Below are 15,260 nucleotides of genomic sequence, written 5' to 3' on the forward strand. Positions count from 1 at the left end.
CGTGAAAAAACGAAAAACTGCTTTACTAAAGTTGCACTTACTGATTACTGGTTAACTGATTATGGCCAAAAAGTTAATATCATTGATTATTTGTACAATGAAAGTTGACTTCAATGTAACACATATTCACAATGATCATTCTTAACAGTCGGTTTGGAAATTATTGTGGAAGTAACTAGAGAGAGTATTGGAAAACTAGTGTACGATTGTAATGCAGAAGAAGTATCCATTATCAGTTTCATTCAGTACACCAGATTGAATAGCTCTATTTATAAAGTACCCTTACAAGTTAATAAAAACTTGTACACACTAAGTACAATCTGTTTGTTACAGGTGGCGAGCCTGGTGTGCGCAACGTACGGCCAGTATGATAGCCCCACTCCGTCGAGGCCTATCATACCAGGGGCGGTGCCCGTGGGAGCAGTTCCTGTAGCAGCAGCTCGACCAGTACTTCGACGTCGGCCTCAGCAGCAGCAGTCCGTGCAAGACTTACCACCTCCTCGCCGGATATCTCCAGGTCGCGGGTCGCCAGCAATCCCGGCCAGAAGGCTGCCCACGTCCCTGCAAGAGCAGAGTCTAGGATCACCTCGCCCTTCCAGGCCTACCTTCTCCGAGCCGGTGATCAGAGCGCCACAGCCGCCCGTGCTGCCCCCAGTGTTGGCCTCGCCAGCCCCCCTCCAATCGTCTTCGCTGCCACAACAGTACTCGCCGTCGGCACTCCAGCAGATTTCGCCCAGACCGGTAGTGGAGGAGCTAGAAGAGGAGCTGGACTTTCCTCCTGTTCAACACCCTACTCAGGCCCCACCCCAACCTCTTGCTTTCAGGCCATCTCCTCTGGATGATCTTCCTATACCCACTAGACAGCAGGTATAAGCTTTCTCTCTTTAAATCTTATATACCTCTCTCTAAATAATTAAACAAGTTCGTCGAGTTTTCACTACTAATAAAATATTGAAACTCTTTAATATTAATCCACAGTTTCTGAATATTTGGAAATAGGTAAAGACCGTGTGCATGATGTGTTTATAATACAAAATTTACAAATACTCTTTTGGTTATGAGTTTGGGTCCGCAGGGTAGGATAATATAGTTCATTTCTGATACGTTTAAGGTTTCCAACCAGTTTGTTGTAAATAGTTAGACTTCCACTCAATGCTCTAGTTTAATGCTGTTGGGAGAGGGAGATTACTTTGGCATTCATTAGAGTAATAAAACTCAGCCTTAAAAATTTGTACAACTCAGGTGAAAATTGTTTCAACTAAATTGAAATAAATTAAATTTGATAGTACAAACGGTACACGGTTGAATTGTAAAACATTATATTTATAATGTTGCATGAACCTAAAGTAAGATTGTGAAGCAAAAGTAAAAATCAAAGTATGGTAAAAAATAGTTTTGTTGAGAAACCATCAGTTCGGTCGCCCCTCTTTTATGAAAAATAGAATTTCTTTAATGACAAGAATATCATTCCACAGATCTAACTCCCTTTACTCCACTATAACCGAATTTTTCTCAAAATTGGTTTTTTTCCCCCTCGAGAGCAGGTTACTTTTCTCACCTAAGTCATGTCTTTCTTTTCGAGATGGTGAATCATAAAATATGAAGTGGTGCATGTACTTAACTACCAGATTCTTCCCTGTCTCCTGCATGAACTTCAAAACAACGTGAAATCTTAATTTAAATATTATCTTTATATTGTGTTTTACCTAGTTGTGGTGATTCTGGCTCCCCACAGCATTTACATAGAGGTAGCCGGCAGCTTCCACAGACTGACTGCTGGCACAAGAACAGCTCGAAGAGGGGGCTTAATTCAGCAAGTTTGCGATTTACCCCACTAAAACTCACGAAATTTTTATACAAAAAATAAATGTTTTCGTTTCTGTTTTCCTTTGTTTAAACCCTCTTGGCTGTCAGTTACTTTTCAAACCACTCTTCGCTCCATGTCTCTATTTCCTAGCGTTGGCCTTACCTGCGTTGCTGCACAGTCTCCTAACTCCAATTGGAAATTATCATCCTCGATATTTTCCAGTTTTTGTACAAGAATTTTTAATTGTGTTATGCGTTAAATGTTTGGTCAAAGGACCACCACTTCCTTGCTATGACTAGTTCTATTCGGTACACCCTGTTAGAGATCAATGAGGGAAACATTTCAATTCCACAACATAAATTTCTTACAAATAAAAAATGAACAATATCATCTGTTCTTAGTAGAAAATTGTTAGCTAAATGTGAGTTTTTTAAAATTAATAATGTGTACAGTTCCATAGACCGGGTGCCTCGGTACAACCACCAGAAGAAGATTCGCCCTCATTCGTACGCCAATCAAGACCTCAAGAAGTGCGCAGCCAACAGTCAGAAGTAGTGAGACAGCCTTCCAGGCCTCGACAGCAGCCACCAAGATCGTCCAGTCAGCAGCAGTACAACTCCCCTAGACAACAGACCGTGAACAGACCGGCCCCCAAGCAGCTGGATAAACCTTCCGAGCCCAGAGTTAAAAAACCAGAAGTTCAGGTAGGCCAATTCCTCCTGTTTTGTACTTACACAATCACAGAAAATGTAATTTTTATATCGTAAATGCCTACAACGTTCGAAAGGTATTGAGACGAAACAATAGGAAAATTGAATGTTACTGTTCAAAAAACGGTCTAAGATTTGTCAGAAACAGTTTTGTGTAACCGTCGATTGTTGAAGTTTGAACGACGTTGTGACAAAAATAAAGAACTGAGTCCAGAAGAAATTTATCGTTACATAACTTCTCCAGAAATCTTTTAAAAAAAATTATTCTGCAAAAAAACAAGCATTAAAAACTGGAGAGCCAAACAATTGCAAATTTCAGATTTTTTTTTTACAACTAATAATATAATTTTTATATGTTTTATTCATTTTTTATAAATTATTACAAGATTTGTTCTTGCTTTTTTTATTTTTTTCTATAAATATTTGTTCGTAGAATATTCGTAAATATCGATTTGATAACGAGGACGGAAGTATTACTTGGGGATTTGAAAATGACGACGGCACATTCAAGGAAGAAACAATAGGCACAGATTGCATCACCCGAGGGAACTACGGTTATGTAGATCCGGATGGAGTGCGTAGGTAAGCACCTCTTCATATCTCTTATATAGATTTATATTATATTACTCTCCAACAGCTATTTAAATTACTGTTCACTTATTAGAAGATGATAAACTCACCAAATTGAAAATAAACTAAACTTATATTTGCATTAGAGCGTCCTTAAAAACTTGTGATAAAGTTACCCATACTTGGAAAATTAATGACCTGTACAAGGAAGAGGATCATTAAGACAGACCTCATAGACACACAAAGATAAACGACTCACCTGGAACCATACACTAGACTTAAAAGGCAAGCAATAACAAAACGTGCGAAAATGGTTTACAGACCTCTTGTGCTTCAAATTGCCCATAGAACTCTATACTACCCTCAAACCTATGTGGACATACAGGACTAGAGCTGTGGGGTTCAGCCAAACCAACAAACATGCGGATAGTACAAACTTTTCAATCAAACTATACCGACAGATAGTTGACGCTCTTTTCTATGTGACACCTTACCCTCCTCAACGACCTCAACATTCCATTTATAGACCAACTCGCCAAGACGAAATATCAAAAGTTCCATACTGCTCTCTCTACCAAATTTGGCCTATTTGGTCTTTAAAACTGTCAATTTCTCATGCTTGCGGTCAATTCAAGTTTATTAAAGAACTGAGAGATCCGATTATATTTTGGTCCAGCCTCAGATGCCTCATATGTAAATATGCGTTAAAAAACAAACTTATCCTCGAACTCTTCATGCTATTAACCAATAAAAGAGACTATGTTTATTTTTATTTTTTGGCTTATCGACGTTTATGGTCATTAGGGCCCACACGTGTGTATATCTAGCATAGCAAGGCAAGGCGGAGCCCAGGTTATCAACTACAGAAAGCACTCCCCTCTTTCATCAACGATCGAGTCGACGAGCAAAAATTTGATTTGATATTTTAATCGTTAGCAATTTGAAACTCAATTCTAATTAAGTAAACACGAGTATTTTTTTGGTAACTGAAGAAATCTTATGTATTAGTTGACATTGTTGTTTCTAATAGTAGATGGTAAGAGTAGAATATCCAATAACGCCCTAGTGCACACCTCCCTACACTCGATTAATTATCGATCCACGAATTGCATTTCCAATGTTGATCACTTCTAAACTATTGCTATGATCTTCTTCCTTGCAATCAAGTTTCTAAAGGAAATTAATTATAAAAGAACTATTTTACTGGAATTATTTATTGTAAAAAAAAATTGCTAACTTCTTTTCTTTTAAATTTAACTTAGCAATTTTATATATTCATAAGTGGCATTACAATCAAAATGACATCTGCATTTATTATTAGAACTTTCGAGAGATTTTACACTTGTATTTGTAACTAAGAACTAATAACTGAATTGCAGGGAGTACTCCTACGAAAGTGGCATTCAGTGTGATAAGAGAGAGCCTGACACTCAGGAGACCAACGAAGGTTACATTGATTACTCCAACAACAGGTACGTCTTTCCAAATGGGGAAGCGATTGGTTTAGAAAATATGGTGAAAAACAAAGCGAGAAAACCCAACTATAGGAGTCCATAGAACACTCCGGCAGCAATCCGTTCAATTTGAGAACACTCCAACAGTAATCAAGTCCGTGTGAATTAAATAAGAAACTGAAAGCTTTGGATAAATGAAAAACATTGAATATTTTCTAATGTAAATTTTATTTTTTTTAATAAACTTAATGAAAATTGTACAAACAGATATGATGATTGAATGATGTAAAAATAAAATGATGAGCTTGTAGTACATTAGAGGTTGTAGTGGCGTTGGTTATTCTCAACTAGGCAGCATCTGTAACAAATAATGTATTTATACAAAAAAATCACCCAATCAGAACAAGTACTGATCCAGTTAAGCAGTCCATGTTTATTATATTTCAGATGTAGTCTTTTTAAGAAATAAAATGTTTTCCTTATAATCTGGCAGCAGCAATATTCTCAACATTTAATGTGTTCATATTATAATTTTCTAACTCTAAAAATGCACAAATTAGAACTTTAAATTTTATAGGGGTAATATCTGGAGAAGAGTTGAGCCTCATCAACAGCATTCTTCGGACCTTTGTAAAGCTGAAGGTAAACAAAATTGCTAAAGTTGCGAGTTTAAAGCAAGTTGATGCCGGAAATGAGGCGCGATTTCTTGAAAGCAAATCGTCGTTTGATCTACCTTTAACTTTTTTTGGTAAGGAGATTATTTTTAGCGTTTGTCTACTACAGACACCCTACAGAACCCAGAACCCCAAACGGACGTTCTGGATTATCTTTAGAAGAGATTATCTAAGCTGCCTATAAATGTATGAACCTGCAACACGCACATTTAGAAGAGAGATGTGAGTTGATGCAAAATTTTATATGAAGAAAATAAAATCGCGAAAGCATGCAATGATTTTGTTTTTTCAATAAATATAACATTTAAACCGTTACTTTGAGTGGCTTTTAATTGATATTTAGAAGTTTTTCTCTGAGTGAACGTCAGTGATTTATTTTCAAAATCGAAGAGGAAGGCATGAGTTACTAAATATTTTGGTAAAAAGCACACTTTAAAGAAGATCTGTCAGTCCGAAGCGCTACAACTGGAAGGTATTTCACACGGAAGTTATAAACGATTACCACTCATGAGTAAAGCAAGGTTTCCACTAATTATCGAATTCATTCAAATAAAAATTGTACACAAATATTATTATCATCATGAAATTGAAAGTACTTCTTCGGCGCGACTTAACACCCATAGAGAGAACCATATATTAGTTTCAAACCACTCGAATTCTGTCTAAGAATGCCTGTGAATAATTTGCAGAAATGACGGTATAATGAAACAAATTACCTCTCAATTAACTTGAAACTTGAAAGCTAATCCGGAATGAACTAGTACTGCCTCATGCCGCCGCCTCCTCTGCGCATCATCATGGGCGTTATTCTGGAAGGTGGCGTGATGCATACATCTATGAACTCTCCAATGTTGAATCTGAATTCCAATAAAATTAATTAATTTCATTTAATTCTGTCAGCTAAACTTTCAAAATTAAAAATGCAGCAACACAAGCTTCCAAGCCGAAAATATTTAAAACTTAATAACTGTTAATATTTACACCAACTTCTAACAAGTTATCGGAGGCCGTTTCTAGGGAAACATTTTGACAACAATTTCACTTTTTAGCTCCACAAAGTTTGTAGTTTTTTGTTGGACGAAAAGAATTTTAACTTTAAAATTATTTAGAATAAGGAACTTTGTGGGGTTAAGGAGCTGTTTTAAAAAAAAATTCTCGTTTTTCCGCTCAAAAAAAGAGTTTTTTTACACTTGAAATTTTTACAATAACAAAGGACTAAACCCAACAGCAAAACTAAAATGGAGGAGAGTAGCGATGGGCTGCCACATGACAGAGGACCACCACCGATACCCTACATCCAAGCGGATAAGTATACTACTAATAATAGTAATACTGACAGTAGCAATAACTCCAATAGTTCGCCTACAGAAAACATTAGCGTAATTCCTAATGCAGGCAAATCAAATAAAAGGTCGCTGGTTCGGGAGGGAACCCCCTTGGACCTAATTCGGGCTCCCAAATTGGGTAAAAATGACGACATGACGAAAAATAGTGGTCATGTTGCCATAGAAACATTACAATTACCGGCTGGAAATAAATTCAAGCCAAATGATAAAGGTCCCTACTTCATCTTTGTTGAGGGAAATGAGGGTAACCTGGGAAGTATCCATCGGGTTACTTTTGGCAAATGGATTTACACCGAGGATAATAAACATTCCCATGATATCCTGGATATAAGGTCAGTTGGGAAGAATAGAATGAAAATTGAAACAAGTACCCCCGAGGCAGCAAATTATTTGACAAATAATAATTGTTTTTTAAAAAAAAAATTGAAAGCCTACATTCCGGACCACCTTATTTTTTCAAAAGGTGTCATAAAAGGGATGGAGTCTTCAATATCTGAACAAGAGATTTTGGAGAATATTCAAAGTCAAATACGAGTAGTTAATGTAAAAAGAATATTCAGAAGGGTAGAAAACAGGCCACTCGAGACCTGCTTTCTGACGTTTGATAGTCAGAGCTTACCGAGATACGTTTCAATGTATGGTGCCAGGTTTAAAGTGGAACCATATGTACCAAATAGAAGACCGTGCGTCAACTGTCTTCGATACGGGCACTCCAGCTCACAATGCAAAGGGCAACCGAGGTGCAGTAAATGTTCTGGTGCTCATAGCATCGAACAATGTGAAATAAACAAAACGGAATGCATTCACTGCCGAGGTAATCATTTGGCTACGGATGCGGCGTGTCCAAAATATAAAGAAGAAAACAAATTGATTAAAGAAAAAGTTACATATGGTACTACATATCTAGGAGGTACCACCTTCGTAGAGGTAGCCAAAAGGAACAGATTCGAGTGCTTGTCGGAGGAAGAATTTCCCCCCCTTCCAGATCCCTTACTCCACCCCATAAAACAACAACGGCCACGAAAACAAAAGAGGCGGTCAGAGAAGAAAACGCCGATTTTGGGCGAACATCGGGATGTTCCTGATGGGCCTATTGTGGAAATCGAAGAAGTCAGCCAAAAAAAAGACAAGGATAAAATCAGTATCAAGGATATCCGAAAAACTTTTGCCGCAGTAGATCACCCAGTGGTGGATGTAATCATTGGAGTGATCGATTCACTGAGTAAGGGAGATATTGGTGAAACTACCAAATCCCTAGCACTACTTGTATCCCAATTCTATAAAGGGGAAAAAACTGAGAGTGCTACTCCTTCAAAAGGAGCGCATTCTGCGGGTAACGCGAGAATGCTCACCAAAGAACGAAGGAGTAGTCTGCGGTCTAGTTCGGAGAGAAATGAGAATAGTAAAACAAAAGCATATAACCTTGAACATATGAAGGATATTCCAAAAGTGCCTTTAGGCTGTAAATCTAAGATAATCACACAAAAACATTCTCAATCCTAATGAAAATTTTACAAATAAATATAAGATCGTACTTAGCCAATAGGGACAGTCTTGATGTCCTGCTGCGCGAGAGGTGCGTCGATGTGGCCATCTTAAGTGAAACATGGTTTAAGTATAACCTAAAATTAGAGTTGCGAAGATATCACGTTGTCAGAGACGATCGTGAGGATGGATATGGTGGAAGTGCCATATTTATCAGTAAAAAATTGCCTTTCGACCCAATAGTGCTGAATAATCCATTAAGGGGCAGAGTTCAGATATGTGGGGCTAAAATCCTATTTAGGAGCGTCAGTATTACGGTCCTTGGCACTTACTGCCGTCCTGGGCATAAAGCCTCAGTAGAGGAATGGAGTAATGTACTAAATCAGGTTTCGGGTCCTCTTATTCTTGGTGGAGACTTTAATGCGCTTCATCCAATGTGGGGGGGACATCGGGAAAACCTAGAAGGACGAGCTCTAGCAGAGTTAATAGATTCGTACAATCTGTGTACATTAAATGATGGGTCACCCACTATGATTCCCCGACCGGGGGCTCGAGCTCAACCTGTGGACATAACTTTATGTTCTCCAGATCTGATGTCTGAGCTCAGTTGGGAAGTAATACAAGAGCCCTTGGGTTCGGATCACCTGGGAATTCTGGTGAAGTCATTTAATGGGCGGCAGGCAACCTCTGGTGCACGCATTAGGCACCCTAAGGCAGGAGGTTGGAATCTCAGTAAGGCGGATTGGGAAAAGTATCGGATGGTACTGGATTTAAAATTCAGTACATCGGAATCCACCAGCTGCACTTATGATTATTTGACTCAAGAAATAAGATCAGCGGCCTTAGGATCCATTCCTAGATTCCCACAATGGCTTTATTTAAACCCAAATCGAGCAATCAAGCCATGGTGGGATGATGATTGCAATAGAGTCAAGCAAGAGTCAATAATAGCCTACGAAAGCTATAAGAGAGCACCCACCTTGGAAAATTACGTCAATTTAAACAGAAAACTAGCAATCAGTCGTCGGACGTACAAAGAAAAAAAACGAATAATGTGGTACGAATTTTGCAATAGTTTAGATAGACAAACTCCCTCTAACGTCATTTGGAAGCGAATTCGAAGTCTAAAAAAAGGTTACTCTCCCCAAGTAGAAGTCACTGATGATGGCCATTGGGTTGAAGAATTCCATAAATCTCTGACTCCGGACTATGCTAGCCAGTTTATCGACCTATCAAATATCCCAATTGGTGATGAGGACTTGAATCTGCCATTCCAATTGTGGGAATTGAAGTATGCTCTAAAAAAAGGAGGTAGTACATCGCCCGGCCAAGACGGTATTCACTATCAAATGCTACAAAACCTTCCATTTCCGGCCCTTTTATCGCTTCTTAGAATTATGAACGAAATGTGGGTTGGGGGAACTATGATTGAAAGTTGGAGAACCCATTTAATATTTCCTCTCTTAAAGCCTGGTAAAGATCCCAACTCGTACCAGTCGTATCGGCCAATTGCTTTATCGTCCTGTGTGTGCAAAACGTATGAACGGATGATAAAGCATAGGTTGGATTGGTGGGTGGAGGAATATAATAAGCTGGCCCCACATCAGCTGGGTTTTAGAAGGCACCGTGGCACATTAGATTGTTTGGCAGCGTTTGTTAATGAAGTGCACTTAAATAGAACGGAAAACAAACCCTTATTAGCGGCTTTCGTAGATATTCATAAAGCATATGATAACGTAAATATCGCAATACTAAAGGATAAAATGTTGGTAATGCAAGTACCTGGCAGGGTAATAGTAAATATAATTAATATGTTACAACAAAGACAATTAATTATTAGAAGGGGAGTTTTGGTAACGGGTCCCAGAACAACAGGCATTGGTCTCCCCCAAGGTGCCGTGCTTAGCCCTTTGCTATTTAATATATATACATCTGATTTGAGAGACTGGCTCGTTCCGGAAATCAGGATAGTCCAGTTTGCTGATGATTTCACTGTATACACTGGAGGAAAATCCGAAGAAAATTTGGTAGAAATAATGGGACAGGCCTTGCATGATCTCAATGCATGGTGCAACCACTTGGGTTTTCGCATTTCTGGAAATAAGAGCTCAGTCACCATGTTTAGTAGAAAGCGTCAGAATATTCTTGCTGGCACTATACAGCTAGGGCCGTTTAAAGTTTCGCAATCGCCAATAGTTAAGGTCTTAGGACTTTATGTAGACCACAAATTAACTTGGAGACCTCACATTAAGAGAATAATCCAAAGTTGTGAAAAAGCATTGAATGTGCTTAGATATGTTGCACATGTCACATATGGTACCGACCCAAAAATAGCCCTTCTGCTTTACCGAAATTTAATTTTATCTAAAATAGATTATGGTTGCGGTATTTACGGAGATGCCTGCCAAACTTCACTATCTGGGCTGGACAAGGTCCAGTACAAAGCAATACGCATTTGTCTGGGAGCTATGAGATCAACTCCCACAAATGTTCTCCTGGTGGAGGCTAAAATTATGCCTCTACAGATACGTCGAGAATTATTGTTGGGAAAGTTCTTAAGCAAAAGGCTAATTAAGTTTAAGGAAGTTTCCTTGATGAGAGTCTCAGAGCTCTCAGAAGTGGTTCGCTCACACAGGTTTTGGTTAAAAAAGAAAACGCCATTAATGTGTGAAATGTTTAGAGTAACGGAGAAATTATACTCTGGCCTAGAGGTGTTGCACGCGTCTCCTCGCAGATCTCTTCACTATGAAGTATCTTGTAAAGAATCTCCGTACGTCCATTTAGATTTATATGATAAGGTGAAAGAAGAATGGGGGGATTTAACATACCTAGCTTTTATAGCGCGCATGAGGGAAATCATAATCAACCCTTATTTACTATTTACGGACGGATCAAAAGCGGAGCAGGGAGTAGGTTGTGCTGTGCTTGACCCGCAAACGGGAAGTTTTCGCCTATACAAGCTCCCTAATAATGCCTCAATATTTACCGCAGAAATCGTAGCGATTTGGAATGCGGTAATCCTGGCGGAACAAATACAAAGTAATGACATAATAGTCATTCTTAGTGATTCTAAAAGTGCACTCCAAAAAATAAAACGTCCGGGCGATGTTTTTGATCCCATAATTATAGAAATTATAAGTCATTTGATTAATGCAATGGGTAGGTTGCATCTGGTTTGGCTGAAAGGGCATGCTGGGATAGTTGATAACGAGAAAGTCGACGTGCTAGCAAAAAGAGCGATCTTATTAGGGGAACATACTCCAGTGCTCAATTTAGCGGATTTCGAAGGTGCTTTAAGAAAGCGTTGTTATGACGCATGGCAAAAGCTCTACGATCTGGAAAAAGAAATTAAGGGTAAATATTACGCTGATTTACAGCCTAGGATTCCCAACAAGCCATGGTTTGTAGAAGTACTGGAGGGGGAAAGGCAATTTTACACAACAATAATGCGACTGAGGTTCAACCATAATCTCACAAATCCGCATCTGCATAAAATTAAGTTATTAGATAGTCCCAAATGTGATTGCGATAGCGGGGAGGATGGGGACATCGATCACCTCCTCTTCAGATGCAGCAGATATAATAAAAATAGAGACAAGTTCCTAAAGGAATTGGCAACACATGTACGATTTCCCTGTAGCGCTAAAAGTATTTTAGCTATAATGAATCCTGATGCGCTACGAATTATTTACAAATTCATTAGAGAGAATAAAATAAAAATATAGGATGCAGCTAAACTCCATAGTTGCGATTTTAGTTCTTAATTACTCAAACAAGTACTATCATAACTACACTACTAATTACACCACTCTAAGCTCACATCAAATAACGAAGTCACATTCAGAGACCATTGTGTTGTTCTAGGAAGGAATGTCAGTACGCAGCGCTCAAGATATCCTTATCTCATGGAAGCCACGACGCAGAATGTAGTAGAAGAGTGGCTGGCATGACGAAGAAAGAAGGGAAAGAGGCTGCGCTATTCCTCAAATTGAATATTGGAAAAGATAGGGCTGGTTTTTTTCCACCAACATATTGGTAAATTGAGGCGCTGGAAGCCAACTGTAATTGTTCATGCCAATATGTTGGTTTTTTTCCAGCCCTCATATAAAGTAATGGTTAATGTGCAAACAAGACCACTATAACAATAAATAAATAAATAAATAAATAAATAACAAGTTATCATTACAGATCCTTTCGAGATCTAAGCTTGCTTTGATCAAGGGTGATCGGCCATTCTTCGGAGATCCCGAAACTGAGACATCTCAGACGATGATGTAGGATAAATCACAGAAAAAAATACTGATTTTTTTTCAACCTCCATGGTACCCGACCATTATTCAAATATATATTACCTTTATTAACTTCCACTGAGTTCATTGAGATCTATAAAACACTTAAGTGCCTCAACAACCAAATTAACCCATGAACCATATCTTCTCAATGTGGGAGTTACGAGGTTTTTGCTGGTATATGTAGATTTGTATTTTCTGAAATTAGTGTAACAACAGAAACAGCTCACAATCATCTCTAGCATATCCCATCTTAATTGCAGCGCTTGTACGTTCCATTTTCAGTTAGAACGATTTTTTCTCTTAATTCCTTTTCTTAGCTATCAGCGCTGTACCAATCAAGTGCAACGACACAAACTGAATCTATTTAAATAATCTACATTTTAATTTAAACGGCTAGCATACGTCATAAATCTGTTTAGTGGTGCATTGTGGTGATAATTACAGCGAACACTTTCAATCTGACAGAGTGGGATGGACTTTGAAAATGGCATTAATCCATCACTGAAACCCCTGGTTCGCAAGATTTTTTGTACAAAGAAATTCTCAAGGTTTTCGAAATTCATGCAAATTTTATAGCGATGATATCACAACATGACAGTGATCAATTTAATGTAACAGAACTTGGGTTTACATACCTTATTGAAGAAAGGGTTCTGTTGTCATCAGCACTATTTTGTCCTGCATAAGTTGTACCAATATGTCTAAATCTATATCCAGAAGTCTGCTGGTGAGGGTACACAAGAGAAAAGTCGAACATTGTCCCTCGAGCTCTTGCATCTTCATTAACTTCCTTCACTAGACCCGTGATTTCTTTTAATGTTGCATCCAACCTGAAAGTTAATGGAAACATAATGATGATGTTACATAGTGTCAGTATAGCTATGTTATATATACTTAGTTATTTTAAAAAACCTGTCATACCATGTATAAATCTGTAATTCATTTGAGGGTACATTACCACCCCTGTATTCCTGAGGATTATTGTGTCTACCAGTACAACAAAACACACGTAAAAGAAGTGGGCAGGTCTGTCAAAAATAAAATACTTATTTTACAAGAACCATTAACAATAATTTAGCATACAGAATAATTAAATTACACTTACTTTTTCTCTATCCACTGGTTTATCACGTTCAGTAAATCTTTCTTCCACTCGAACGAGGGATTCTAGAGGAGCGGAAGTCATATTTTTTAATGAATTCTCAACGTGGCACTCCGATTAAAAAAGAAATATGACTTCTGACCTAATTACTTGTTCTTTTTTAATTTTGTTTAAGTATATATTCCTTTCTGTAGAGTAATATCTCGTCTAACACCTGACGCTCAACTAGGACTCCAAATCCAAACACTCACTATCACTAACCCTGCCAAGTCCAAACATAAAACAAAATGCTCCAGTGTAACCAACGTTACATTTCTATGCAGTTATGGAAAAGACAGCACTAAAAGATTTAAACCAGGGGTGGCCAACCTTAATTATCTTTTGGGCCACTTTGAAAACACATTATAAGCCTGCGGTCCCCTTATAAAATTATATGTATATTTATTAGATTGCACCCACAACAAAAAATTATATATATAAATTTAAAAAAGAAGCAATGTAATGAAAAAAACAGATTTCTTCTTTAATGACGCTATACTTCAATTGAAAATATTGCACAAAATAAACGAATTTTGAAAAGTTAGGACGAATCTCGCGGGCCATAATATTATTCAAGGCGAGCCATATGCGGCCCGCAGGTTGGCCACCCATTTTGTCGTTGAATTAACCAGCAAAATTCCAATACTTTGGAATTAATCTCGATGTGTTAGCCGCATGAGGAAAAACATTCCCTATTTAGTATCAAAACAGCAATAACGAATTAATTAGCTTGCAAGAACAACAATTTTTAAATTAAAAATTGACAGACGTAAAAAAGACTGGTACAAAATGTGGGAATTATATCTCATGTTTACACACTCCGTAAAACATAGTAGATAGAGGAGAATACCTGTAAACGCGTTTTTCTTATAGTGTTTGAGTATTAATTGAGATTAATAAAACGTTCGACATTGACCCTAATAAAATTTCTGTCAAATTATAGGAAGCAATTATGGGAATAAGCGGTTTTAGTGCTAATCTGACGTAGTATAGTTACTGTTATTGTATAAAAGCACTTTAATGGATCGAATGAGTAGAAACTATTATAACGAGTTGTTTACTGTGGGGCGTAGTTTGTGAATGAACGGGTCCGTAAAGTGAACGAAAGGACCGTGAACTAGATCTACTGAACGGATGTTCCTTAACCCATCCTCGTTTACTTGTTCCTCTAGTAAACTGGCTCCGTTGGTCATTCGTTCCATTACTAAGATCCTTAGGTCACTCGTTTACCGTTCTTTTTAGTCCTAGGTCTACTCTGTCTTTCCCTTCTGGCTTTGCAGTACGTTTTCATTTACGTTACACTTCAGAGAGAGGAAAGCTTCGTTAAAATAAAATAAAGAAATAAAATTGCTTTATAATTTTAAAAGTACAGTATGTTTGCCTTCAGTAATTGACGAGATATATGGCTCAGAAGTTATTATGAGTTGCTGGCAAAATACATCCCGGAAATTGTTTGTCTAGCGGTATTCCTTGCACACTGATTTCTTAAACAAAGGATTCAAGCCTGACAGCTCAAAATATGCACAGGTGTACAATGGGACAGTCAATAATGTTAGACACTGGACAGTCAATAAAACAATATCACTGGAAAAAGAACCAACTTCATTCTCTTCTATATCAGCCAAGCTGTCTTATAAAAGTTTTTCACACAAGCACTAATATTTTATCTGTGGGAAGATTCTGACGACATGGCAAAAACAACTCAAATTTCCGACTTGACGAGTAGGCTATCCTTGAACTGATAAATACATTTCGGCAGAGTAGGTTATACTTTATCCTTA

At 37.9% G+C, this 15,260-nt stretch overlaps 2 protein-coding genes across 9 annotated transcripts in view; one reads left to right on the plus strand and one right to left on the minus strand.

Moving 5' to 3' along the window:
• The window catches only part of LOC141451839 (uncharacterized), a 23,828-nt gene extending 18,802 nt beyond the window's left edge, over positions 1-5,026 (plus strand). For all 8 annotated transcript variants that reach the window (XM_074123560.1, XM_074123570.1, XM_074123575.1 and 5 more), the window contains 4 exons: positions 334-867; positions 2,260-2,511; positions 2,951-3,099; positions 4,467-5,026. In XM_074123560.1, the coding sequence (XP_073979661.1) occupies positions 334-867; positions 2,260-2,511; positions 2,951-3,099; positions 4,467-4,644 (1,113 nt within the window). In that variant the 3' untranslated portion in view covers positions 4,645-5,026. The remainder of the gene's footprint in view (positions 1-333; positions 868-2,259; positions 2,512-2,950; positions 3,100-4,466) is intronic.
• On the minus strand, positions 4,751-14,041 carry Bin1 (histone deacetylase complex subunit SAP18). Its single transcript, XM_074123640.1, has 5 exons — positions 13,444-14,041; positions 13,260-13,366; positions 12,974-13,168; positions 5,932-6,072; positions 4,751-4,899 (listed from the first exon to the last, which is right to left on the minus strand). The coding sequence occupies exons 1-4, from the start codon at positions 13,522-13,524 to the stop codon at positions 5,973-5,975; spliced, it is 483 nt and encodes a 160-aa protein (XP_073979741.1). The 5' UTR covers positions 13,525-14,041; the 3' UTR covers positions 4,751-4,899; positions 5,932-5,972.
• Positions 14,042-15,260: the final 1,219 nt, after the last annotated feature.

The sequence above is a fragment of the Rhodnius prolixus genome, unplaced genomic scaffold (genome assembly GCF_049639745.1).
Source record: "Rhodnius prolixus isolate KJV_2025 unplaced genomic scaffold, Rpr scaffold_1, whole genome shotgun sequence".
NCBI classification, from domain to species: Eukaryota; Metazoa; Arthropoda; class Insecta; order Hemiptera; family Reduviidae; genus Rhodnius; species Rhodnius prolixus.